Genomic DNA, 23,729 nt, shown 5'->3' with positions numbered 1-23,729 from the left:
GGGCGCACCGGAGCTACCAAACATCGAGCCACATCCTTTTTTAGCCTTTGTTTCTGCTCGACGCATTCTTCATTTCCCCAGGGTGCTGGTTGGCGCATGGTTCACGGCCGCTTCTAAACGCCGAATGTCGTCACCGCCCGTACCGTTGAACTTCATCCAATGCAATTATTAGATTTGCCAGTAGCCCACGCAGTCACCGCACCGCACCGCAGCCATGGCTCAGGGACCACCTCAACCATCAGACGCTGTCTACACCTACGGTGACTTCGACTTCACCTCGCTACCAGACCTGACGGGCAGCCATGTTGCACCTGATCCTGGTGCCGCCTCCGCGTCTATGGGCACTGACACCAATGCTCTCATGTTCGATAATAGTATGCTCGAGTCCTTTGGGGCCATACCGATGAACATCGACACCTCCGACAACGTCATGAACCAGCATTTTGGTTCCATGAACAATCCCACCGATAGCGCCGTCGCGCAGTCCGAAAACCAATTCAACACGGCTTCCAACAATGTGCCCGGCGCAGGGCCTTTGCCATTGACGTCCTTCAGCCAAGCCAGCGTTGGTGGAGCCAATAGCACTCTGACGGAGTTTACAAAACGGAGGAACTGGCCTGCCAAGGTGGTCGAGGAGCTCAAGGATCTGCTACAAATACTCGATTCCGACGGGCGCATCAAATACGCATCGCCCAACGTTCAGCAAGTGACAGGCTATACCACGGACGACATCCAAGATAAGTTCCTCAAAGAGCTCATCCACCCCGATGACCAGGGCGTGTTCGTCGCCGAGCTCAACGAGTCGATCGCATCCGGGAGTCCGCTACGAATGTTTTATCGGCTTAAGAAGAAGGACGGCACCTACGCTGTTTTCGAAGCTGTTGGCCACGCGCATATCGCTGCGGCCAAGTTTGCGAGGAATCCCAGCAATCAGTCACCTTTCTGCCAAGCCGTCTTCATGATGGCGCGCCCTTACCCCACCAAGAATGCTGGGCTCTTGGACTCTTTCCTCGAGCACAAAATCGAGAACGAACGGTTGAAGCGACGAATAGCCGAGTTGCGGAGAGAAGAGGAGGCAGACAACGATGAGGCGCAGAAGCAGTGGCTACAGAGCAAGGGCTCCCAGTCAGAAATGGGTCAAACAGATGTCACCGAGACACCTGGTACTACTCCATTCCCGGGGAGTGTCGTCGGTGACCGACCTGGCGCGCAATCGGAGAGGAGCGGCTTCAATGGTGCTTTGACAAGAGAGAATCTTGAAGGCGCATCAGCCGGCCGCCGCCCAGACTCGCTTAAAGACAAAATGGCCCGCTATGAGGCGCACACGGACACGATAGAGATGTTGACAGGTTTGAGATATGTGGAAGGAGAGCGTAGCAAGGGTATCACAACCGGAAATGCCAGCCCGACGCTCATCAAGGGCGATGCGGGCATCGCCATCCCCGTTGACAGAGATCCGCGGACAGGGGAGAAGAAAAAGAAGCTCAAGACTTCGGAGGAATATGTCTGCACTGACTGCGGTAAGTTGACCTGGTGTTCCAATGTTTGCTCCTGTACATGGACTTTTTTTCACTAACAAGTCAACCTAAAGGAACTCTTGATTCTCCCGAATGGCGCAAGGGCCCTAACGGGCCCAAGACGCTATGTAACGCTTGTGGCCTACGATGGGCCAAGAAGGAAAAGAAGAAGAACGGTACAAATAGCTCGTCGGCCCATGTAGCGGCCGGCCGGCCGGTCGCATGAGCAGAAGGAAATGATGGATAGTATACGGACCTGGGCTAGACGAGGCGGCAGCGGTTTGTGCACCGGCAGACGGAGTATGGCAGCGTTGGCTCTTGTCACATAGGGAGTTGGCTTTGACTTCGAAACATGCATATGACTGGCGACGGGGATCAACACACGATAACGGGTAAGAAGATGGTATATGACATATGTTTATTTTGGCTAGGCATTGGAAAATGCTTGTATACGATGCCGCTATGATACCCTATAGAAACACGCATAATAGGGGACGTGGGAAAAATAATGGACCAAGTGGAAGCCCAGTTGCAAGCTGCGTCCGATTCCATATACCTGCAGCGAGTGGGAGCCAGTACCATAGCACAGGTGCAGATACCAAGTAGAGGACCTGGTCAGATGGATTGTTCCACCTTTCCGCCACTTCACACCTCGGATGTCACAAAAAGGCAGCGAACGCCTTGGCAGTTTAAATGGCATTGGCCACCGATTCAGGGTCCAACCTTGCTCTCCACGGTCCTGAGACGGCCAGAGAGGCGTTGGACCCCGCAGTCATTGCGTGGCCTGCGTCATTTGGCGCTCTTGCCACCTCCGTATATGTACAGACGAAAGTACTACTGTATGCTTCTTCGACTGCTTCCTGTGCTAGTTCCTCATCCCCATAATCCGACATTGATCTCTCGTTCAAGATCTTAGTTATTGTCTGTACACAGTACGCACGGAACCATTTCGAAGACAAACTCCACTTAGATCATACCGCACATCACCAGCTAATACATCCCCGTCCTCCCTCATCCAATATGGACAAGATAATCAACGCTGGCAAAGAGTTTCTCGAGGAGCGCTCTCAGGAAAAGCAACAAGGTACGTCTCTTTCCCTCCCCGAGATCTGCAGAACCCCAATCTACCCCTCCTCGTATTATTCAGGGTTCTCGCTCGGACCCAAGGCCCTTGAACCCTTGACCCCTCATCGGGAGTGGGAGGGGCCGGCACCATCTGCGATCCGATCTGGGGTAGCCCGCAATCCCCCAGCCGCACGGCCATGCAGTTTCCTTGCTAACGCACGTTGATGCAGAGCAGTCCCTGAGCGGAGGAAACAGTGAGTGGATCCTGGAATATGAGAAATCACCTAGTTGGAGATTGCCTAACTCCCTTGTCTCAGAGGCTCACGGCGGGAGCTACCCCGCTGGTGGGGGCTTCTTCGACCGTGACGACGACGATGACTTCCGCACCGCCAAGGAGGAGGCGTCTCAGCGTGCCGGGTCCTCGGGCAGCGGCGACCTATTCTCCAGCATCATTAGCGCCATCGGCCAGAAGAAGTCCAGCCTTGCCGAGGAGGATATCGACGAGGAGGGTCAGTGTTAACTTTACCACACCGAGCCACTATCCCCTGAGAGAAAAAGTCACAGCTGACACAGGATGAAGATGCCGTCAAGAAGCACAAGAAGTCGTACGTAGATGACGACGACGATGCCGCCGATGAGAGGAGCCTCGGCGCTGCGGCTGCTATGCAGGCCCTCAAGATGTTCAACCAGGGCGAGACGGGCAGCAAGCAGAGCAAGGGAGCCTTCCTCGGCCTGGCCATGTCTGAGGCGAGCAAGGTACGCCCATCCGTCGCGGTAATTATGAATGTCAGCCTTGGCTAACTGCTGCAGCTCTTCGATGATAAAGCGGCCAAGGGCAAGGTTTCGTCGGGTGCAAGCAAGGAGTCGGTCATCCAGAGTGCGGGCGAAATGGCCATGAAGCTGTATCTCAAGAGCCAGGGCCAGCAACAAGGAGGCATCATGGGGCTTGCGTCCAAGTTCATGTAACAGCATTGAAGCCACTGATAGTGGTACTGGCTAATAGCTACACGTACTGAGGATAGCTCGCATGTCTACAGCGAGAGTCCTGAAGACTTGGTATGCCAAATAATCCCAATATTCGTTACCTCATTAATTTGTTTGGATGTGAGACTCGGTGACAAGGCGGGCAGGTTACAATAAGCCTTGCTCTACTAGGTGCGACATGCTCGACCCAAAATCTTCTTTCTCAATTTGTACAATAAGTGGTTTTGACACTCTTCATGTTTTTTCTTCTTGTTTGATATTAAGGGAAGAGCAGCCGGTCCTTTCCTAATATGGCAAGAAGCGTCGGGAAAGATCTTGGAAGCAGCTTCCTGGCGTAGGATATTTGGGTTCTACCGGGGAACAACGGCTGTTGACTATAGGTGACATACGATCAACTTGATCTCACTAAAAACGCCGACGCTGACCATCAGTAGGACAAGGAAGAAGGATTGGATACGCTCCCTAGGTTTTGTCGTCGAAATCACTTTTGACAGTGGGGTTTCAATAGCACTCGTATGCTTATATGGCAGAGTACTTGGTACTCGGCGCTCGTTCCCGAAAGGGTGCAGCAGGGCGAGCTATTCGTGGTCGACGGTGAAAGCCACTGCGCTTGTTCTGGAGTGGTAATACTGGGCAAAGTGGAGGAGTTCCTGGATGATGAGGGGGATCAAGGTTGCGGAGTTAACTGGAATGGGGCTTTGGTTGTCGCCTTTGGAGGTTCCCCGAGGCCCAGGTACGGTGGTGGTCTGGCAATCGCAGCATGTGATTGTTTGAAGGTAACAAAACTAGGAGCTCGGCGTATGGCATTACGTAGCTAAACTTGGGGAGGTACGGATACTCGTAGCTTTTACACCAGACCCTGGCCTTTTGGCGTGTCCCCACCACCCCCCAAACTGTCTATTCCATGTGGGTAGGGGAAGGGGTATACCTCTTACTTAGGTAAACAACAACCGCGGCTTCACCATCTCTTCAGCGCTAACCACTCCTCACTCATTGAACCCATCTAGATTCGCGTTTCTGAATAGGCATTCCCAATGGCACCTTCATCTGCTTTCGCTGACTACCCGCAGCCCATTGAGGGGCCGGAGGCCAAGTACAGATCCGCTCCAGACAACAACCCCGTCCTTCGAGGGTTGCCACTGCTTCTGGCGGGCAACTTGTAAGAGGACCTTGCAACTCCCGACTGAATCAAAGTTCAGATCCTGACTTGTTGCAGACTTGCCAGAGTTGGCCCGCTCCAGAAGATCTTCTGGAGCAATGCGGGCTTTGGCTCCATCAAGGACATACCAGAGCTGGACAATGTTCCCTACAGGTTCACTGCAAGGCCCCCCCCCATCTGGCTGCCATGTCTCTATTGTAAACTAACCGTTTGACCAGCCCTCTGTGACCCCTCTGGGCGATGGGAAAATGCTGGAATTTGAGCCTGAGCTCATCACGGCCAACAAGTCTTCCGACGGCCCCAGGTACTACACGGCCGCCGACTATCATGAGATGTACAAGTCCGGCAAGGTCACGCCTCTCCAGGTCGCGGAGGTCCTCTTGCCCGCCACCAAGGAGGGCAAGTACGCAGATGGGTGGGCCGACAGTCACGGCAAAGACGCGCTCGCCCTCGACGCCGCCCGTGCCTCGACGGAGCGGTACGCTGCCGGGAAGCCACTCGGGGTCCTCGACGGTGTGCCCATCGGCATCAAGGACGATGTGGACGTGAAGGGCTATGTCACCCATATTGGTTTGAGGTACAGACCGGATCTGCCTGCCTTTAAGGAGCAGGACACCACGCTCTGGGCTGTCCAGAAGCTTCAGGAGGCGGGAGCTGTGGTGATCGGAAAGAACCGCATGCACGAGCTGGGCTCAGGTACGTTGTCGTCTTCGTCGTCGTGGATAGCAGCGAGAAGCTGGCGCTAACGGGCAGCAGATACGAATGGTCTCAATGTACGAATAAGAAGACGGTGACTTCCTACGTTTCGAGACACAAACCCCGCTGACCATCTTTCGTAGATCGCTCAAGGCACCCCGACAAACCACTGCAACACGTCGTACTATCCCGGAGGCTCATCATCTGGGGGCGCTTCCAGCCTCGGCGCGGGCACTGTCCCCATCGTGGTTGGCTCCGACGCCGGTGGCAGCATACGCATTCCTGCTTCGTTTAACGGCGTCTATGGCCTCAAGCCAAGCCACGATCGCACAGGAGTCTTTGACGGCCTCACTATGGCTGTCCGGGGCCCACTGGCGGCATCTGCAACCGACCTCACGGTAGCGTATCGCCTCATGGCCCAGCCCAATCCGGACTGCCCCATACAGAGCCGATTCGGCACCTCGAAGCTCCCAGAACCGGGAGCGAAGCGCGTCATGGGCATCTACCGTGACTGGTGGGCCGAGGCTGATCCCCGCGTCGCCGAGATCTGCGACAAGGCCGTCGAGCACTTTGCCAGCAAGCGTGGCTACGAGGTCATTGACATCTCCATCCCCTTCATTGCCGAATCGCGCACGGCACACAGCATGCTGTGCGTCGCCGAGATGGCGGAGAGGGCACGCCGCATGACCCCCAACCCGGCCGACTGGCTCACGCTCGTAGGCCCAGCCAACAAGCTGCTCCTCAGCGTGGGCAAGCAGACCAACTCGGCCGACTACCTCAAGTGCAACGCCCTGCGGGAGGTCATGATGAGGCACCTGGCGCACCTCTTCCAGGCGCACCCGGGTCTGCTCATCATGACGCCCACGACGCCGCTCAACGGGTGGCCACGCACGGCAGGCGACGAGTCGTACGGGTTGAGCGACACGAACCGGACGGTGCGCAACATGATGTACATCTACCTAGCCAACTTGGTGGGCACCCCGGCCGTGTCGGCGCCAGTGGGGTACGCGGAGCCGGCGCAAGGGGAGGGTAGGATGCCGGTCGGGCTAATGGCCATGGGTGAATGGGGTGCCGAGGAGCAGCTGCTGGAATGGGCGAGGGAGGCCGAGGAGTATCTCCATGAGACGTACGAGGGAGGGAGGAAGAGGCCGGAGACATGGTTTGACGTGCTCGGTGAGGCTCAGAAGACCCAGGAGTCGTAACCTACGGTATTTACGGCATGTATCGTAGTGATTTGCTACTGAAGTTGAGAGATGAGAAGTCTATAATTAAGGAATTAGAATCTCTTGAGACTCGGCATGATGTCTGGCGAGAGTGGTAAAGAGATTGCGGCGTGGTACGGAGGGAGATGTTCGTTAAGGAAGGACATCGAAAATGGAAGACACCGAGCCTTGCTCGTGAGTCGTACATGGTCCTCCTGCAGGCCCACAGCTCCATGAGTGTTTCAAGCATACTCCGTACCTGTATTATTATCCGTACCTATTTCGATCGTATGGAAAGCTCGCCATGCAAGTTTGCCAGCCTCTGACAGCAGAAGCCATTTTTTAGTAGCGACGCTATCCGGAGCCGACCAAAGGTTAATTCTCAGAATGATGTCGTGGGCGTTAGCAGGGCGGTGCTAAAGCGCAGGTACGCACTAACTGCCGTGACTTTCAACGTGGACCCAGAGGCTGTGCGCGTCCCCTGCGGGACTGCACATTGAGTTTGCACCGTCGCCGGGCACCAGGAACCGCATCATGTTCCGCGGCTGCTTGTAGTATTACTATCAGATGGATCATGGATCATGGCGCAAGGCATTTCCGGACGTGATTGGAGAAGAGGTTGGTCATCTTCTGTCTACCGATGCCACCGCACAACAAGTGGTGCCAACAAGGGAGAGACAATGGGCCTGTACACGAAGAGTGGCCCTGGTGGGCTGGATGGCTGGGTGTCAGCGATACGAGCCAGAGTGATTGCGCGTGCCCCAGCCCAGTGAGAATTGCTCCACCAGGATTTGCTGGTGCGGGTTGGCGTGGGTGGGCGGCGGGTTAGCGGGCGGGCGCAGCTAAAACAGTGGAGTGGCTCGTTGCGCTCCCTTCCAAGTTCCTGGCCGTCCACTGCGTCCAGACTGTCCAGCGACTCCAGGCTGTCCAAGTTGCTGCTTGGCGGCTGGCCTCTCCAACACCGTCCTGCCTCTCCAGCCTTGTTTCAGAACCGCTCCACTGGCTCGGCCTCTGACGCTGGCAGCGTCGTCTCCCAGGTCGCCCTCCCCCTTCGTTCCATTCCCTCCAGCAAACTCCCGCGTGCCATTCTCAAACACCATTATTACCGCCCGTTTGACGACCATCCGCGACCGTCCGCCATCGCGTCTCATCGGCCCTAGTCTCTCGTTATCCATTATCCGCATCTTCAATTCATCGTTCCTCTCTCTTTCACGTCACGCCCTCTATCTAATCTGCAACTGCGCTGGCCGCATCGCCACAACCAACAAATCTGACATTACTACCCAAAAGTTCCTACGAGGTCCTACGCCGCACCGGACAGAGACACGCTAGTCTCAACCGCATAAACCCATCCTATTCAACCTCGAAACAAAAAAAAACCATCTGATTGTCCGTGACTCTCGGCCAGAGTCGTCATATTGCCCATCGTGGCTACCAGACTCGAATCTCGCAAGTCGCTGCTCAGCAGCGACCCTGCCTTCAGCCAGCAGCCCAACGTCCCTTACACTCAGTCCTACGACCCGACCGACTACAATGACCATTCATCATACGGTCAACCCACCTACCCCCAGCCGACGTACATGCAGCCTACATATGCCGAGAACAATACCATGGACCAGTCGACATTCGACCAGGGCTATGTTCATCGCGAGGGTGTCGCCCCGTCGCTCCCCGCGTCCAAGCCGCGCGAGAGCTTCTTCGGTTTCATGAGCAGCAAGTGGGCGGCTATGTTTATGGCAGTAACCGCCATCCAGGCTGTTATATGTCTGTGTTTTGAGGCGTAGGCAAATTCAATCTCTATGATCATGCGGGCTTCTTTCGTATTGACATCCCCACCAGATACATTTTTGCCAGGTTTCAGTCGAGCCTTCTCAGCGCCGAAGGACGGAACCTGAAAGACCTTGAATCGCAGTACAAGACTATCCCCACTTTCCTGACACTCTTCATCTTCGGTTTCCTGTACGAGCTCGTCGTTGTCTGGGATGCTCTCCGAAAGAAGAACACAATCCAAATCATTGGAGTCTGCTTCGCCAACCTTGCCCTTGTGGTATACACTGGGATTCAGGTCGACCAGATTACCGAGGCCCTCGACCTCCTTGAGGAATACAACTCCCTCAAGCCGGGATTGACCATTGATATGGTTTGGGCCGATATCCAGCCGTACCTCATTGCCATCCCCGCCATCATTGGCCTCGTCACCGTCATCCTGGGCTTCATTGCGTGGAAGCTCTACCAGGACTTTGCTTGGGACATCCTCAAGATCATTGGCGCCGACTATAGGATGAAGAAGCGGTTCCTTCATTACCAGGTACGCCAGACAGCTATCCCGTTACGTTGGTCCTGACGTACTGACCCACATAGATTTATATTGCACTGCTCAAGTTCGACTTCTTCTTCTTTCTCGGCTTCATTATCCAACTTGTGGTCATTGTGACCAAGACCAACGATCCCGAATTTGCTCTCACCATTGTCACGATCCCAATCACGATTTTGATCCTGGTCGGCGCCGCCTACTTCACCCGCATCGAAAACAAGCTTGGAATGGTTGCTGTCATCATCCTTTACCACGGTGGCCTCGTATACTTCCTTTTCAAGCTCGTCCGTATTTGGACTTTCAAGAACTACTACGAGGCCGTCCGGAAGTCGCTTACAGCCTTCGCCGTCATCACCATTCTTCTCATCATCCTCACCATTGCCAACGCCATCGTCTGCATGCTCAACTTTGGCGCCGGACTCAAGACCCACCTGCTGGCGTCAAAGAAGCACGACGACCACCCCGATCTCAACTCGGTCAGCCTCAACGATGTCAAGCCCCAGCCTAGCCGGATGACAATTGATTAGAGAGCCGTATCACGGAAGCGATTGTCATTTCGACGGCCTCAAGCAGGTACACAAAGCTACGAAGTTACGAAGTCTGGCGGGACTGGTCAAGATATAAAAAGAAAGAGAATAAAATCAACGCGAGCCGGCATACGAACCGCAACGGATGATACCACCCCTTCCCCACGGGGAAACACAATGTGCCCTAGCATAATCAGTCCTTTGTTTTTTCTCCCGTTCTCTCCATGTTGGGGCACATCTTCATATACCAGGCGTTTGGGCCGCCGTCTCTCTCCACCAGAGGAGTTTGGGATATCAAAGTTTATTTCATGGAATCTTGTTTTCTGGGTGCTTCTTGCATTTTGAGGAGACCGGGGCAACCCCCCTCTTCTTAAACAGGCACCTCGAGACAAGGAGAGCTGGTTCTCTATCTCTCCATGTATATGTGTGCATAGTTAGCGATCTTTGGAGAGTGAAATTGCCATCTTGGATTGTTTGCAGGAAGTGGTGAAACGATAGATAGATTTGGGCGGACCCTGAAAATATTCCCTGCAGTGTCACTCCTTTTGGCTTATTAAAAAAACCTTTTCAATCCTGAATCCCTTCTGGCCCAGCTGAGTGATGGTATTGATAATGCGGTGCTAAACTGCAACGGCCAGACTGATCACGCTAAACGAGATGAATTCATGTATACCTGAGGCCTATGTATGTACGAGCCAAGGTCGAATTTGCCAGACCCAAACTCCAAAAGCTTATCATCCAAACGGCAATTCCCAGTCTTGACCCAGAGCTTGATTCATCCTAAAGTAATCGAAAACCCTCACTCCTTGCCAGCGTTTCCCTAGAGGCCGATGAACTCCCAATATCATAACCAGGATAGAAAAAAAAGGCAGTGCTCATAAATAGATGCGGACAGTGTCGTTGACGTGGCCCTCATCAGGGCAGTAAGGGCACTTGTAGCGGGAGCCCTTGGCGATGTTGTACAGACTCTCCCTGGAAATGACGTGCCCGCAGGTGAGCAGGATGGGGGGGTTGGCCTCGGTGGTCTGCTCCTTGCTAACGGGGCAGACAAAGATGGGGTGATAGATCATGGATGCGGGAAGAGGGGTCTCAAAGGCCAGCTCGTTCTCCGTCGTCCACTCGGTCTTCTTCTCCTTCATATAGCCCGTAAACTTGATAAGACGCGGGAGGGAGATGGCGCCGGCCGTGACGGCGACGTAGAGCGGCGACTCGGCCGAGAGGCCAAGCAGAGAGCAGAAGTCCCGGGTAAAGGAAAGCGCAACCTCTTCGAAAGCGGCATCAATCTCGAACAGGTGCCTGTACGGTGAGGCCTCGAGGTTGGGGGCATAGACCATGGCGGCGCAGAGCTGGGCTATCTCCTTAAGATGCCTTCGCTGGAAGCGGGCAAAATGTTGGCGAGCGTACTCAAAGGCGCCGACCTGTCCGTTTTGGACACCGTCCGGCATGCCGTTGATAGAGGGCCCCTTGAAAAGCCATATGAATTGAAGTTTACTGAGGTCGAACTCTAGGCTGCTCCCCTTCTCCTCCAGTGCTGGGCTGTTGGCCTCGGCCCATTCTATCGCCGGGAACAGGTTGGTGTTCCTGAGTTCCTGCAAGATCTCGTACATTTGGACGAATCTTTGGACGAATCGGTCTCGTATATCCTTCTCGCGGTCCATGTCGTGATCTTCATCGGGGTCGGTCGAGTGGATGCCCCGGAGGATGTAGTTCTCACCCCCGGGGGGATCATACTCGGCTTCCTCGAGGAAGGTCTGGGCAACAGAGAACTGGCCCTCGCGGAGAAGGTGCATGGTTATCGCGTGGTGAACGTGCTCGGAGTGCTGAGCCATGGTGTCAATCTCCATGGGAAGATCTCGCTGCGGTAGGGCCTGTCGAAAGCATTGTTAGAGTCTATTCAGGCGTTGGGCTGGAACCAAACACCCACTTTGTCCAAAGCCTTCCCGAAGCTCCTTTGAGCCTTTGTGACCTCTTTCAGATCGGTCGTTATGGCCTCGAAACGTTCCTTAACTGGGTTCTGGAGTCTTGTCATGGCCATTGAGATCCTATGAGAGTCCGCCTCTGAAATTTGGTTAGGATTGACCCTGATGCTAGATGCTGAGTATATCATACCCTCTGCGACCTGCTCCCTCGTTGACTCCAGGAGTTCAATAATCTTATCCACGTCGGTAATGGCCGCCGTTAGGTTTGACTTCCTCATCTTGGCCAGCTCGGCATAGAGTGGCGTAAACGGCGAGGGGTTGCCCTCTTGGTCGTCATCGACGTCAGGCATGGTGCTTGCGGTGGCTCAGGCAAGACTGGCCGATAGAGGCAGTGGCATCCAGAGACTAAAATGGTCTCTTGGAGACTCGGGCAGCAAGATGGCGCTGTGATGAAGTGAAGTATGGACTGGAATGACGCCGTCGTCTTGAGCAGCTCATGCCGATTATCGATGACGGACGAACGATCGATAGAGCTCTAGGCCGCTATCGATAAGTCCATGTTAGGCTGACTAAAGTAATACCAAAACACGGATACCGCTTCCGCACTCCTGTTGTTTTAGTATTCCCTGCACGTTCTAACTTATCAAGAATGTAAATGGGCTGTTATAAGCATTACTAATGTGTTATTTGATTTAATAGAATTCTTTTGTTTTCGAATTTATTCTGTTCTCCCACCAGCTGGCCGTCGTAGATCGAAGTGACTTTCCCTCTATGTACTTTCGCCCGCATTGTCCATGGTAGAATACACCCCTATGCGGTAGCGCCCACGAAGTGGTGGGGAGGAAAGCTTGGCCTGCGAGGACCCACGCAAGCTTCCAGGTCTGCCCTACCAGTTGGTCTTGCATCACATCACATGCGAGATCTTGCTCCTAGTTCCTCCTATGACCGTTCACCTTACCCTCCTTTCTCTTCGTCATACTAAGCACCGATACTCCAAGGCTTTTCTTGCTACATCTTCGGTAAGAATGCCCGTCTGCCTTGGATCTGAGACCCTCGGCGGACGATGACGACGACATGAGCTTTCTACCCGCCTTCCCTCCAGAAGGGAGGTATCACCAAACCCAGCGGGATACCGATGAGCTCCCAGTTCCCAGGCATACGATCACACATCGGAGCTCACGATCCGGCCCGTCGGATACCACTTCGGCGCCCTTGGAATCTACGCCCCAGAGCGCAGTGGCTGAGCCTATCCCCGGGTCCTCCATTCCCCGCAAGACCATTGTGTTTCCCGACCCTGTTGCGTTCAGGTAGGAGCTGGTTGCCACAAAGAATCCTGGCTTGAACTTTGTCTAATCTCATTCTTATAGGTATCTCGAAGACGACCCCTGCGTCATTGCTGTCGAGCGCCGAGGATCGCTACGCGGTTACGAATTATACCTAGTCGAACAATGGGCCTGCTCTAGGCAGTCCCCGACTCTCGTTATTGTCACATACACGGGAGACGAAAAACACTCAGTAGTCGTCGGTGTGCTTTCTGTCCCAGTCGACGAGTCGCTCTGGTCGACCAAACTCCGCATCTACTTCAAGGCCACGCGTCAATACCTCGCACGACCGAAGGACACCCATCTCGGAGAGCTCATGGTGACAAACCTCAGCAGCTTCCCGTCGGCTCTCACCGTAATTCCTGTTCCCGATGGTGACATACGGAAGCACAGGCAGTTGTTTCTAGTCAACGAGGACCTAAAGAGGCTCGGATGCTCGGGTCGATCTGGCCTGACACTTACTGAGCCAGCAGAGGGCACACAAACCAAGTTCCAGTCGCTGTACAAAGTTTCCGACAGGGTGCCCTTCTTCACAGCAGTGATAGAGCTTGTAAAGCTATGCCAAGTCGCCCTGTTCATATTCGAGAAGCTCGACGCCGAGTATATCGACGGGCTCTTGTGTGATGTGACCGAAAAGGCGATAGGCAACTGGTGGACAGAGGTCGGGGCTGAGCACTACAATTTCGAACCCAACGATGGTATACTGGGCCCCACGACGGTAGCTGCGCTGCTTGGTATGCTCATGGGTGCGCGAAACAGGCTCTACTGGTACGGCGCCCCCGTGTCCAAAGACGTCTTCGACATCGACGGCACGAAACGAGGCATTGCGTACTTTCAAAAATCGTTCAAACTGAGAAGGACGAAGCGGCTCGATCGCCCAACTCTGCTCAAACTCTATATTGTCACCGCCAAGGCTGCTGCTGGTGAGGGATGGGGTGTGCAAAAGGCTGTCAAATCACGGATCAACGAGATTGGAGGCAAAAGGGGCGAGCTTGTCATGGAGATGGTATCTGGGAAGGACAAGGGTGGTTTGGCCGATGTCGAGACCCTTGACCTCGAGCGATTTATCTCTTTCGCCTACGGCGAACGCGCAAAATGGCTTTGGTTCGGCAAGCCACGACGAACGACAGGGGATCTTCCTGACCGAGATGCGAATGGGTCCAATCCCAGTTTTGGGCTAGACGATGCCAGCAGCCAGGCCATGTTCCGCGCTCAGACGCTGCCCGCAGACCAGGACCCCGAGATGAGGCGCAAAGAGGATATATATCCCGTGTACTCGGAAATCCCCCCCGGTTCGGCGACTAGTGTTTTTGACAGCCCTGGAGAAAAAGAGGCTCTGCGACGCAATGTCTTGAAGAGCGTGGCAGGAAAGATGAACGACGCCAGATCTGGCTTGGGTCGGATCAAAGACGCAGTTGGGGGAAGTAGGCGTGGGCATGCTGCTCGACAATCATTATCAGCAAGAGAGGACTTCATGGAGCCGAAAAATGGCCAAGGCGGCCCTCCTACTGGTTCGGAAAATTCAGCCATGACCTCTGCCCCAACATTAGGTGGTCCTGGGAGGGCATTCACGTGGAAGAACAAGCCAGACGAATACTTGTCCGCGATGAAGCGAGGTGAAAATGCAGACCCGACGCAAGGTCCGTCAGCAGAGTCACGAGATCATTCGTCGTCTACGGGGGATTCGAAGCTAGGTAAAACCCAAACGGAGCTGGAAAGGGAATTGAGCAACATTGGCTCAGATATACGCAAAGATACACTGCTCGCACCTCCATCAACGGGCGAGTCTGCTGTGGATGAGAATGATCTAGAGGGGCCACTGCTGGAAGCTGAGCGCAAGCTCAACTCGCCGCATCTCGGGCTGTCCCGCCGTCACACCCTGGAGGTGGCACAACTCGCTATAAAGCACGTCTTCAACGAGGATCGGTGGCCGCGGCGGATGTCGTTTGCAGAGGCCGAGGAGGCGATCCTGACTTGGGATGAGGTCATTGATATGTCGGAGAATGCAGATGATCTGACTGAGGTAGCGGCGCTAGGTGAGTATGCCAGGTATCTCAACCATGGCATTGATGACATCACGTACAACCTGGGGCCTTGGGTGGAGGAGAAGCTAAAGGGTGTCGCTCTCCTGGACGAGCGTTTTGCTCGGGACAGGGATGACCTCCAAAACCTGTACCATCAGATGAACGAGGCTTGCCAGCGGGTACGTTACAACTCGGACGAGCTCCTTGCGGAGGAGCGGGCCAGCCTGTCCGAGAGCGTCAAGGACATTGAGGTTCTCGTCGCGCGGCTTGATTACGAGATCAATGCCCTAGCCCAAAAAGTCGTGGACCTCGAAGAGGGCGTCCAGAACCTTGAAAGGCACGTCGAAGATGTCGAGGGCCGAGCCGAGGCACTCAAAGCACAGCTAGAGACAGAGAGCTGGCTGCACTGGTTTGCGAGGACGTTGACGGGCGTGGGGACGGGGCCAAACATCACACGTGCCCGGCCGTAAATTGTGCCATGTAAGCGCATGCATATATATTGTCTGGAAGTTGGCGATATCATTTACAGGCTTCAGCGCGGACTTGAGCTTTTAAGCACTTGCATCACTTAGGGTAGGCAGCATGGGGCGTGGCGTTCTTTGTTTGCGATGTAATTCCCGGAGAGGACATTCTCCTTAATCCAGATCTATACCCAAGTATTCCTACAATGCATCGTGACACCACTGCGACTCGATGCCCCTCCATCGTTGGCTCTCTCATGCAAAAACGCTCTCACGTCTATGCCACCCCGTAGTCGTACATGCAGAAGCGGACGTCAGTCCATTTGCCCAACAACACCCCCCTCGGAAAGAAAAGACTCAAGGAAGAGGCCTCTCTTTTAGAAGAGACCACCTCCGCCCTGCTGGGGCCCGGCGCCCATGGCCTGGCCCTGCTGCTGCATGATCTCGCTGACCTTGATGGACGTGTCGAGGAACTTGGCGGTGCAGCGGTCGAGGCAGACGGACTCGCCCTTATTGAGCTCGGCCTCGCGGTAGTCTGTGGGGATGCACTTCTTCTGGCACGTGTTCTGGAGGCTGTTTTTTGGCGCCCCTCACCGGTCAGCGCATGCTCTCGGGTCAATGGATAGAGGGGCCCATAAGGGCATTTGAGGGGAAAAGGGGGGGGAGATGGAACGTTACCGGTTGTAGGTGTCGGCCATCATGCGCATCTCGCCCTCGACGGCGGCAATCTTCTGCTCCGAGGTGGGCTGGGGGCGGCCCATTCCGAGGAACGACATCTTGGCGGTTTGGGTTGGGGGTGGGAGGTTTGAAGCGTGTAATAGAGATGGGATGGCTGAGGGTCGGGGCGGATCTGGTTGGGTGAATGCGCGCGACGGTGGGTTGTATGGTAGGGAGTACGGAGTACGAGTATGGACCAGATTGAAGCTGTCGGCGATGACGGTAAAATTTCCCCTTATCGGGAGGTGAGGTCACGTTATCTTATCGACAACACGTGCCCAGCCTCTGACTACCACGTCGAATGATTCAGTCAATAATACTACGACGTACGGATGAAAGCAGATAGTAGTAAATGGGTATTTTCTTCTTAATATTTCGTCTAGTAATCCTACCATCTTACGTTGAAGTTGTGCAAGAGGTGGGTTGATGTATACTTAAAAAGGCACGCTCAACGGCATGAGCCGAACATTCACTCTGTACGACAAGTACGGATACCACGGAGTATGCGAGGCCACATTTGCGCTACAACAACAAGGCAGTTATCATTGGGGAATTGCTGCATCAATACTATTCAAAGTCGCCTGCACGCCACACGCTCTCTATCCCAACAGCACCCATCAATTGTTGAACGTGACATTCTTGGTCCAGTACCACTCCTGGAGACCAGAAGAGGCATTGAAGCGACCAAAGCCGCTCGCCTTGGCGCCCCCGTGGGGGAGCGCCGGCTCGTCGTGCACGCTCATCGAGTTGATGTGCACGGCGCCCGCGTCGATCCGCCCGGCCAGGCGCAGCGCCCGGCGCAGGTCCTCGGTGAAGACGGCCGACGTCAGGCCGTACTCGGTGTCGTTGGCGATGCGCACCGCCTCGTCCTCCGTGCCGACCTCGATGATGGACACGGTCGGCCCGAACGTCTCGGTGTGGTAGATGTCCATGTCGGGCGTCACGCCGCCCAGCACGACGGGGCGCATCATGGCCTTGCCCTCCTCGTGCGCGTCCGCGTCGCCGAACAGCACCGACGCGCCCTTGGACCGCGCGTCCTCCAGCAGCCGCTTGTTCTTGTCCACGGCGGCCGTGTTGATGAGCACGGGCGCGGGCCCGCTCGCGGGGAAGACGTTTTCGATGGCCTGGGAGAGCTTGGCCGTGAAGGCGTCCTTGACGCCGCTGTGCACGAGGATCCTCTCGGTGCTCATGCAGATCTGGCCCGAGTTGAGGAAGGCGCCCAGGGCGCACTGCAGGGCGGCCGTGTCGAGGTTGGCATCCTCCCAGACGATGGCGGGGGCCTTGCCGCCGAGCTCGAGGATGGCGGGCTTGAGGTTCTCGCCGGCGAGGCGGCCGATGGCACGGCCGACGTTGGTGCTGCCGGTGAAGTTGATCTTCTTGACGCGCGGGTCCGTGATCAGGGCGCCGGTGACGGCCACGGCGGCCGCAGGCTCGTGGGAGATGGTGTTGATGACGCCGCTAGGCAGGCCGGCCTCCTGGAAGACGGAGGCGATGGCCCACATGGTCCGGGGCGCCAGCTCGGTGCCCTTGAGGACGACTGTGTTGCCGGCGGCGACGGGGTAGGCCACCGAGCGGGTTCCGAGGATGTAGGGGGCGTTCCAGGGCGCAATGGAGAGCACAACGCCATAGGGCTCGTTGGTGATGAGGGCGCTGACGCCGGGGGTCTTGGTCTGCTGGATGTAGGACCCCTCGATGGTGGCGATGCGGCCAGCGACATCCCGGATGATGTCGATGGTGGTGTTGATGTTGAAGTTGGCCCAGGCCTCAGTGCCGCCCGTCTCAGCAGTCAGGTAGCCGATCAGCTCACCCCTCCGCGTCTCCATGACATCAGCGGCCTTGAGGAAGATGTCCCTCCTCGCTGAGGGGACCGTCTGGCGCCAGCTGGGGAAGGCAGCGGCAGCCGCGTCGACGGCACGCCGGGCATCGTCAACGCTGGCGCTACCGCACCGGTGAGTGACGGCGCCTGTCCGGGGAGAGACTACATCGAAGGTCTTCTCTGGGCGGTACTCTTGGCCGTTGATGATGAAGGGCATCGTGTACCCTCCCTCGATTGACCCCATGGTGAATATGGATGTTCGTGAAGTCGTAACTCGTGAAAATCGGAACCGACGAGCTGGCAAGACTGACTCGTCTTGACAGAATGATGGGGGGGATCAAAGGGGGGGGTATAAACCCCCATCGCAACTTTACCAAGGCTGCATCTCCACTTATGTATCCGCAACCGAACGCCTCCCGGCCTCATGCTCCCCCGCTAGCCCCGGAGACGGTCTTCGGCGGCCTGGGCTTGGACCTCATAGTGGTGCGTAGTTGGTGTGTATTCGGGGGGGTTCAGAATCGCCCCCCCGGTATCCCCGGATAAGATATGTTTTGGGGTGGAAGTGGGAGGCTGCACTGAGCCGCTTTGACCCCGCATCGGCAAGTGGCCAACGGCAGTCGAGGTGGCCTGGGACAAGTTGAATAGAAAGTAATATCTTTTATCAAAGAATTGGATCGTTGCTCGTGACTAAGCTCTCATTCTACATTATTATCCGCAGAGGCATTCCTGCGTGCCGTGCCTATGCTTAATTAACCATTGACAGGTCTAGACAAGCAGGGCAGCTCCACCGACCACCGCCGCCACCGCCATCCACAGCGACGGCACAACCATGCCTGCAGCATTGTCGCCATCGTCGCCGTTGTCCTTGCCCGTGTCCGTGTTGGGCGAGTCCGTCTGAGATGAGCCACCGGAAAACGTCGTGGTCAGCTCCGAGGCGTCAGTGGGGCGCGTAGCCGTGACAGTGACGGACTCGGCGGCTGCGGTGGCAGATGCGACAAAGGACGAGGTGCCCGAGAAGGCACAGGTGCGGAAGATGGCGTTGATGTCTGCGTGGGCTGTCAGCATCGTCTGTTCTGTGTCTGTCGTTGGACGTGGTCAGTCCATATGTGATGAAACCTAAACATACCCTCCAACGCATCGTGGTGGTCGTTGTCACGACGGCGCCAACGGCGGTCATGATCATGGTCATCGTCATCGTCATGGTCGCCGCCGCCGCTGTTCATGTTCTGCCGGATGCAGTCCCGGCACACCGCAGCAAAGTTGTCGACGTCGAAGCTCAGGTTGGTGCAGAAGCACTGGGCCTCCAGCTGGTCCTCCAGGCGATCGTCATCTCCGGGCAAGTCGACGCTACAGAGGCGTGCGAGGTTGGCAATGGGGCGGCAGACGCCCCGACACTTCTGAGGCGAGTCGTCGAGGTCAAAGTCGACGCCACCGGCGCGGGCCATGATGACTAGCGACGCCACAGCCAGGAGGGTGCTCTTCACGTACATGTTGGGGTAGGTATCGGTAAATAGGATTAAGTATCTGGTAGTAGTAGTTATTGGTGGCTAAGAGGAGGATTGCCTGGCGACGGTTAAAGGTTGGTGATGGCGGCACCGGTCCACCCCGTCTTTATACTAGGGAGATGAAGACTGTCCACCGCCTCGGAGCATGTCAATCGTCACCGGTATTACGTGGACGCCATCATGCTCGATCAATCAACAGGGTCCGTGGACGACTTAAGGACTCAGCCTCTCAGATGAGAGACACTGTGAGACAAACACACAGCCCACGTCGATCTGCGGTTCGTCATTGCTCGATTCGATGCCAAGCAGCTAGCCGGTGTTAAGAGTACATACGTAACGCACACGGCACGGCAGGCCATCTGTGAAGCATGGCAGTCATGGCTTGGTCTCGTGGTCCACAGGTGGCACAGTGTGGGAGTTGAAGAGCCATACCACGTATGTAGCAGGCCGTTCGAATTATTCGTGACATCAAAATAGAACAATGGCCCCCGCGCAGATCCTCGCATCGACGCGCAACAAGACATCTGATAATTCCGATTATCTGCATCTCGGGCGTCGTCATTGATCCATGGCACTGGCTGTTGGCTTGTCCCCATGACGCGGCCCTGCTGTCCATTGGGGTTCTGGTCCTACGTGCATCGGCGGTTGGGCAACACGAAGCAATCATCATCGCCTTGCGGCCCGCTATATCTTTTATTCTTGCCCATGTCACACTCGACTCCAAGGACCCAATGGTCCCACAAACAAGCAATGCCAAGCCTCCCAGTACCTGTGTTTGTGGCGCTGATAGTACAACCAGTCGAGAGGCTCCTCGGCCGTTTGACATGACGAACCAGATTTAGAAACATCCCCAAACGTGTCGTTTCCAAATACCAGATCCTGTGTCTCGGGATAGAGCCCTCAGAACCGGGTTTCCCTGCCCTTTCTAGACGTCTATCCATCCCAGGTCAGGTTCTTCTTACCCGATGGAGAGCGGGACAACTCACATACCACCCAAGACGTAGCCCTCTCATGACTCCGCCTTGATGGCATCCCTCATCTCGCTCTTGATCCTCGTCACCGTGCCCGCGCCTCCGTACACCGTTGCCGTGTACACCATGGCCACACTCGCTCCCGCGTTCAGCACCTTGAGCGCCTGCTCGCCGTTGGTGATGCCCCCCGTCGCGAAGAGGACCTTGTGGCCCCCGGACTGCAGCGCCTCCGAGTCCAGCGCCTTGCGGTACTTGCCCACCAGCGTCAGCGTCCGGTCGAACATGCCCGGGCCCGAGTAGCCGCCCTCCTCGCCCAGCGCCCTCTGCTCCTTGGCGCTCAGCCGCACGCCCGCGGGCGCCAGCCCCGTCCTGCGCTTGGTCGTGTTGCCCACGATGATGCCGTCCACCCCGCTCCGCGTCACGGCCGTCACAATGCCCTCCACCTGCTGGTCGTCGTCCTCGTCCGGCGACACCTTGACCATGACCTTGGGCCGCTGCCTGCGCTCCGTCCGGCCCGCCTCGTCCACCACCGCGCTCAGCAGCCGCGTCAGCGGGCCCGTGGCCTGCAGGTCGCGCAGCCCCGGCGTGTTGGGGCTGCTCACGTTGACCACCAGGACGTCCGCGTAGGGCGCCAGCCGCTTGACGCAGTAGACGTGGTCGTCGGCCACAGCCCGCTCGTCCGAGCCGTCCGTGTCCTTATTCTTGGCGATCTGCACCGCCAGCAGCCTCCCGGCGGCCAGGCTGCCCGGCGGCACGCCCGCCCGCCCGTCCAGCACGTCGGCCTCGCTGACGCCCAGGCCCCGCGCGAACCGCCGCAGCCGGTCGCGCAGGTGGATGGCCATGGCGTCGGCGCCGCGCGAGTTGAGCCCGTAGCGGTTGACCATGCCGTCCAGCGAGGGCACGCGGAAGACGCGCGGGCGAGGGTTCCCCGCCTGGGGCATCGGGGTGCAGCCGCCGACCTCGACGAGCCCCGCGCCGAGGGCGAAGAGCGCGTCGGGGATCTCGGCGTGCTTGTCGAGCCCGGCCGAGATGCCGATGGGGTTGGACAGCTCGGTGCCGAAGACGGAGGTGCGCAGCTCGGGGGCGCCGGCCAGGGAGGCGTCGCGCTCGCGCGGGTGGATGTGCAGGGCGTGGAGGGTCTTGAGGGCCAGGGTGCCGGCGTGGTGGGCGTCCTCGGCGTCGGGGAAGAGGAGGCGCATCATGCGGGGCACCAGCCAGCGGTGGAACGAGGCGCGCGTGTCGGTTGCGTAGAGGTAGGTGACGTAGAGCGAGGCAGCCAGGGCTCCGCCGTAGAGCGCCATGCGGACGCCTCCACGGGGAGAGGAGCTGCTGTCGCCGCTGCTGGACGAGGAGGAGGATGCATGGCGTCGCTGGGGGACGAGGCGGGCGCGAGGGATCGGGACACGCAGGCCAATGCCCGACGTGGCGAGGCGCGATCGAAGCAGCGAGGCCGACATTGTCACGCAGAGCTATCGATTGGGCGCAGGCGACGTTGATAGGCCCTCAATGGCAGGTGAGAATTTTGGTTGAAGCTTTGGAACGTGCAGGAATCCGGGGCTCAGAAATCTGTGGCTGCGGAAAAGATGGTGGCGTCATTAGGGAGCGTCACTGCCGTGGTCTTGGTTGACCCTGGGCTACCCTGTACCAACCCGTGTGCCTTCGAACTCGGTAATTAAATTTACATGTAGTTCCCGATATAGGCTACAGTTCTTCAGAATATTTGTCTTTTCTTTTCTCTTTCTATGAAACTGTAGGTTCCATATACATATCATATTTTTGATAAGAAGTCTGCACTTGTTGTCAAGATGCTTACTCCGACTTCTCGTGTGCGACTTACACGAACAATTCGGAGAAACACATTTCATTTAGACAAAACAGGAAAGCATTGAATATCATAATATCTATGTAACTTCTCAGCTTCTCTAGCCTCATTGGATCACTTAGGGAAATTGTACGGTGACACTGGCCTAGCCCAGGGTTTGACGCTGGACTTGTCACGAGGCAGGACTCCCGCCCGGAGCACAATGTACCACGAACCTTCATGGCTAGTTTATGTTACAAACAAAATTAAAATCTGTTGTTTAGCAAGATATTAAAGAAAGATTGAAGTGTTTGTCTGCTCTCCAAGTACCATGCCGAGCTTTGATATACCTTATAGTCGGGAGGCTAAGTGCCTGGAACAGGATAATACTAATTTACCCCATCATCCCTTATATTCTACCTGGTAAACTGAGAACTTAAGAAACTTAGCAAGCTGTGCCCCTATAATAGAACACAGACTACAGCTCACATGGGTCCTCGGATAATTCCTTGTGTCCTCGAATCTGGAGATACATCTTAGTGTTAAGCCTTTGGGTTAAAATGAACCCGAGATGCATTGCCAAATTGCGACCTGGCTAATCGGGACCTATGACGAATGGTATCTGGAAGTATGGGTATGCTATATGGATAGTCAGAGTTAGGAAATTAGGGATGATTATGAAAGCTGCGGATTCCAAAGTTCGCAAGTTGCCTCAAGTCCACCGATCGAGACCTAGATGAATGGGTCCTTCCTGCAACATTTCAATGTTATTTGAACGCTATGTAATTTTTTGATTCTTATCCCAGCAACCCAAAAGTCTTACCATTCATCCACAGCCCTATGGCTCGAGCTCTGCAGCTGTTGGACGGCTAGGCTGACGGGGAATCCCCTGGTGTATCGTTGGTCTCCAGCCCGCGCTCTCCAACCTAACCTTCGGCGGCAACTGAGTAGAAGGCTTGATGTTTCTAACCTTCTCAGTCCGTCCTCCTCCTCCTCCTCCTCCCTTGGCTGTTGGCTTCAACGGCCTTGATACCGCTGGCGCCGTCTTGTGTGGCACCTTGGACGAGGACTTGGTGATACGGCCGGGCGCCTTGGTCATGCGCCACTCGAGCCTCTTGCGCAGTCGCCGCTCACGCAGGTAGAGATAAAGCAGCAGGATGATGAGGAGACCTGCGAGGGAGAACCCCACGGCCATGCCAACCTTGGTTGCAGTCGGTATTCCGTTTGCGCCGTTGATCAGGCGGATCTCGAGGAGGCTCGAGGAAGGTGTTGCTGTTGGTCCGGACGTCAGGTCTTGTCCTTTCGTGCTCATCAGCTTGCTGCCTCTTCCCTGCCTGGAGCATCTTGTTGGGGTCACATACCCCGGCACGACCCCGTCGTGTCGTCAATGTCCGCCATCTTCTCGTCTCGACGACACGGGCATCTGGAATCCCCTTCACCACAGCCTGCATCTCGTAGAAACTCCGCCTCTCGCTGCCGGCTGTCCGTGTTGGACATTGTACAGCTACGGGGGTGAAATGGTGGCAGGGCAACTACGATGTAGCGAGGTCCCCTGACGCGGGATGAGGGAGCGAGCAGAGCTGGACCATGAGCAGCACGCGCAAAGGGAAAACGAGCTTCTTTTATCTATCATCTATCTATAGGGTCCTTGGTCCTCTTTAAAGTCTCCTGTTGGGGCCTCGGCCCTTCGCAGAGTTCTAATCCTGCCTGTCGCGATCCTTGCAAATTA

At 56.1% G+C, this 23,729-nt stretch overlaps 11 protein-coding genes across 11 annotated transcripts; 5 read left to right on the top strand and 6 right to left on the bottom strand.

Annotated features, from left to right (window-relative positions):
- Positions 1-214: 214 nt before the first annotated feature.
- On the top strand, positions 215-1,743 carry ACO1O0_003187 (white-collar 2; the record flags this gene model as incomplete). The annotated part of the gene is made up of 2 exons (XM_083192642.1): positions 215-1,520; positions 1,592-1,743. The coding sequence occupies 2 exons, from the start codon at positions 215-217 to the stop codon at positions 1,741-1,743; spliced, it is 1,458 nt and encodes a 485-aa protein (XP_083051699.1).
- A 794-nt stretch (positions 1,744-2,537) lies between these two features.
- Positions 2,538-3,548, top strand: ACO1O0_003186 (uncharacterized protein; the record flags this gene model as incomplete). The annotated part of the gene is made up of 4 exons (XM_083192641.1): positions 2,538-2,601; positions 2,900-3,091; positions 3,163-3,338; positions 3,393-3,548. The coding sequence occupies 4 exons, from the start codon at positions 2,538-2,540 to the stop codon at positions 3,546-3,548; spliced, it is 588 nt and encodes a 195-aa protein (XP_083051698.1).
- A 1,052-nt stretch (positions 3,549-4,600) lies between these two features.
- Positions 4,601-6,623, top strand: ACO1O0_003185 (amidase signature domain-containing protein; the record flags this gene model as incomplete). The annotated part of the gene is made up of 5 exons (XM_083192640.1): positions 4,601-4,725; positions 4,783-4,867; positions 4,944-5,421; positions 5,479-5,498; positions 5,565-6,623. 5 exons carry the CDS (start codon positions 4,601-4,603, stop codon positions 6,621-6,623), a joined length of 1,767 nt encoding a protein of 588 aa, XP_083051697.1.
- Positions 6,624-8,233: 1,610 nt separating this feature from the next.
- ACO1O0_003184 (uncharacterized protein) lies at positions 8,234-9,464 on the top strand (the record flags this gene model as incomplete). Its single annotated transcript, XM_083192639.1, has 3 exons — positions 8,234-8,403; positions 8,463-8,931; positions 8,985-9,464. 3 exons carry the CDS (start codon positions 8,234-8,236, stop codon positions 9,462-9,464), a joined length of 1,119 nt encoding a protein of 372 aa, XP_083051696.1.
- An 875-nt stretch (positions 9,465-10,339) lies between these two features.
- On the bottom strand, positions 10,340-11,733 carry ACO1O0_003183 (ubiquitin-protein ligase RMD5; the record flags this gene model as incomplete). Its single annotated transcript, XM_083192638.1, has 3 exons — positions 10,340-11,332; positions 11,389-11,522; positions 11,574-11,733. The coding sequence occupies 3 exons, from the start codon at positions 11,731-11,733 to the stop codon at positions 10,340-10,342; spliced, it is 1,287 nt and encodes a 428-aa protein (XP_083051695.1).
- Positions 11,734-12,457: 724 nt separating this feature from the next.
- On the top strand, positions 12,458-15,199 carry ACO1O0_003182 (uncharacterized protein; the record flags this gene model as incomplete). Its single annotated transcript, XM_083192637.1, has 2 exons — positions 12,458-12,690; positions 12,751-15,199. The coding sequence occupies 2 exons, from the start codon at positions 12,458-12,460 to the stop codon at positions 15,197-15,199; spliced, it is 2,682 nt and encodes an 893-aa protein (XP_083051694.1).
- Positions 15,200-15,567: 368 nt separating this feature from the next.
- On the bottom strand, positions 15,568-15,966 carry TIM10 (mitochondrial import inner membrane translocase subunit TIM10; the record flags this gene model as incomplete). Its single annotated transcript, XM_083192636.1, has 2 exons — positions 15,568-15,763; positions 15,869-15,966. 2 exons carry the CDS (start codon positions 15,964-15,966, stop codon positions 15,568-15,570), a joined length of 294 nt encoding a protein of 97 aa, XP_083051693.1.
- Positions 15,967-16,524: 558 nt separating this feature from the next.
- ACO1O0_003180 (aldehyde dehydrogenase domain-containing protein) lies at positions 16,525-17,967 on the bottom strand (the record flags this gene model as incomplete). The annotated part of the gene is made up of 1 exon (XM_083192635.1): positions 16,525-17,967. The coding sequence occupies one exon, from the start codon at positions 17,965-17,967 to the stop codon at positions 16,525-16,527; it is 1,443 nt and encodes a 480-aa protein (XP_083051692.1).
- Positions 17,968-18,488: 521 nt separating this feature from the next.
- Positions 18,489-19,213, bottom strand: ACO1O0_003179 (uncharacterized protein; the record flags this gene model as incomplete). Its single annotated transcript, XM_083192634.1, has 2 exons — positions 18,489-18,769; positions 18,850-19,213. The coding sequence occupies 2 exons, from the start codon at positions 19,211-19,213 to the stop codon at positions 18,489-18,491; spliced, it is 645 nt and encodes a 214-aa protein (XP_083051691.1).
- A 1,024-nt stretch (positions 19,214-20,237) lies between these two features.
- On the bottom strand, positions 20,238-21,656 carry URA9 (dihydroorotate dehydrogenase 2; the record flags this gene model as incomplete). Its single annotated transcript, XM_083192633.1, has 1 exon — positions 20,238-21,656. The coding sequence occupies one exon, from the start codon at positions 21,654-21,656 to the stop codon at positions 20,238-20,240; it is 1,419 nt and encodes a 472-aa protein (XP_083051690.1).
- A 1,182-nt stretch (positions 21,657-22,838) lies between these two features.
- ACO1O0_003177 (uncharacterized protein) lies at positions 22,839-23,343 on the bottom strand (the record flags this gene model as incomplete). Its single annotated transcript, XM_083192632.1, has 2 exons — positions 22,839-23,170; positions 23,202-23,343. 2 exons carry the CDS (start codon positions 23,341-23,343, stop codon positions 22,839-22,841), a joined length of 474 nt encoding a protein of 157 aa, XP_083051689.1.
- Positions 23,344-23,729: the final 386 nt, after the last annotated feature.

Source organism: Amphichorda felina (assembly GCF_050947745.1).
Source record: "Amphichorda felina strain 45539 chromosome Unknown scaffold_3, whole genome shotgun sequence".
NCBI classification, from domain to species: Eukaryota; Fungi; Ascomycota; class Sordariomycetes; order Hypocreales; family Bionectriaceae; genus Amphichorda; species Amphichorda felina.
This window is presented reverse-complemented; position numbering and strand designations above follow the sequence as displayed.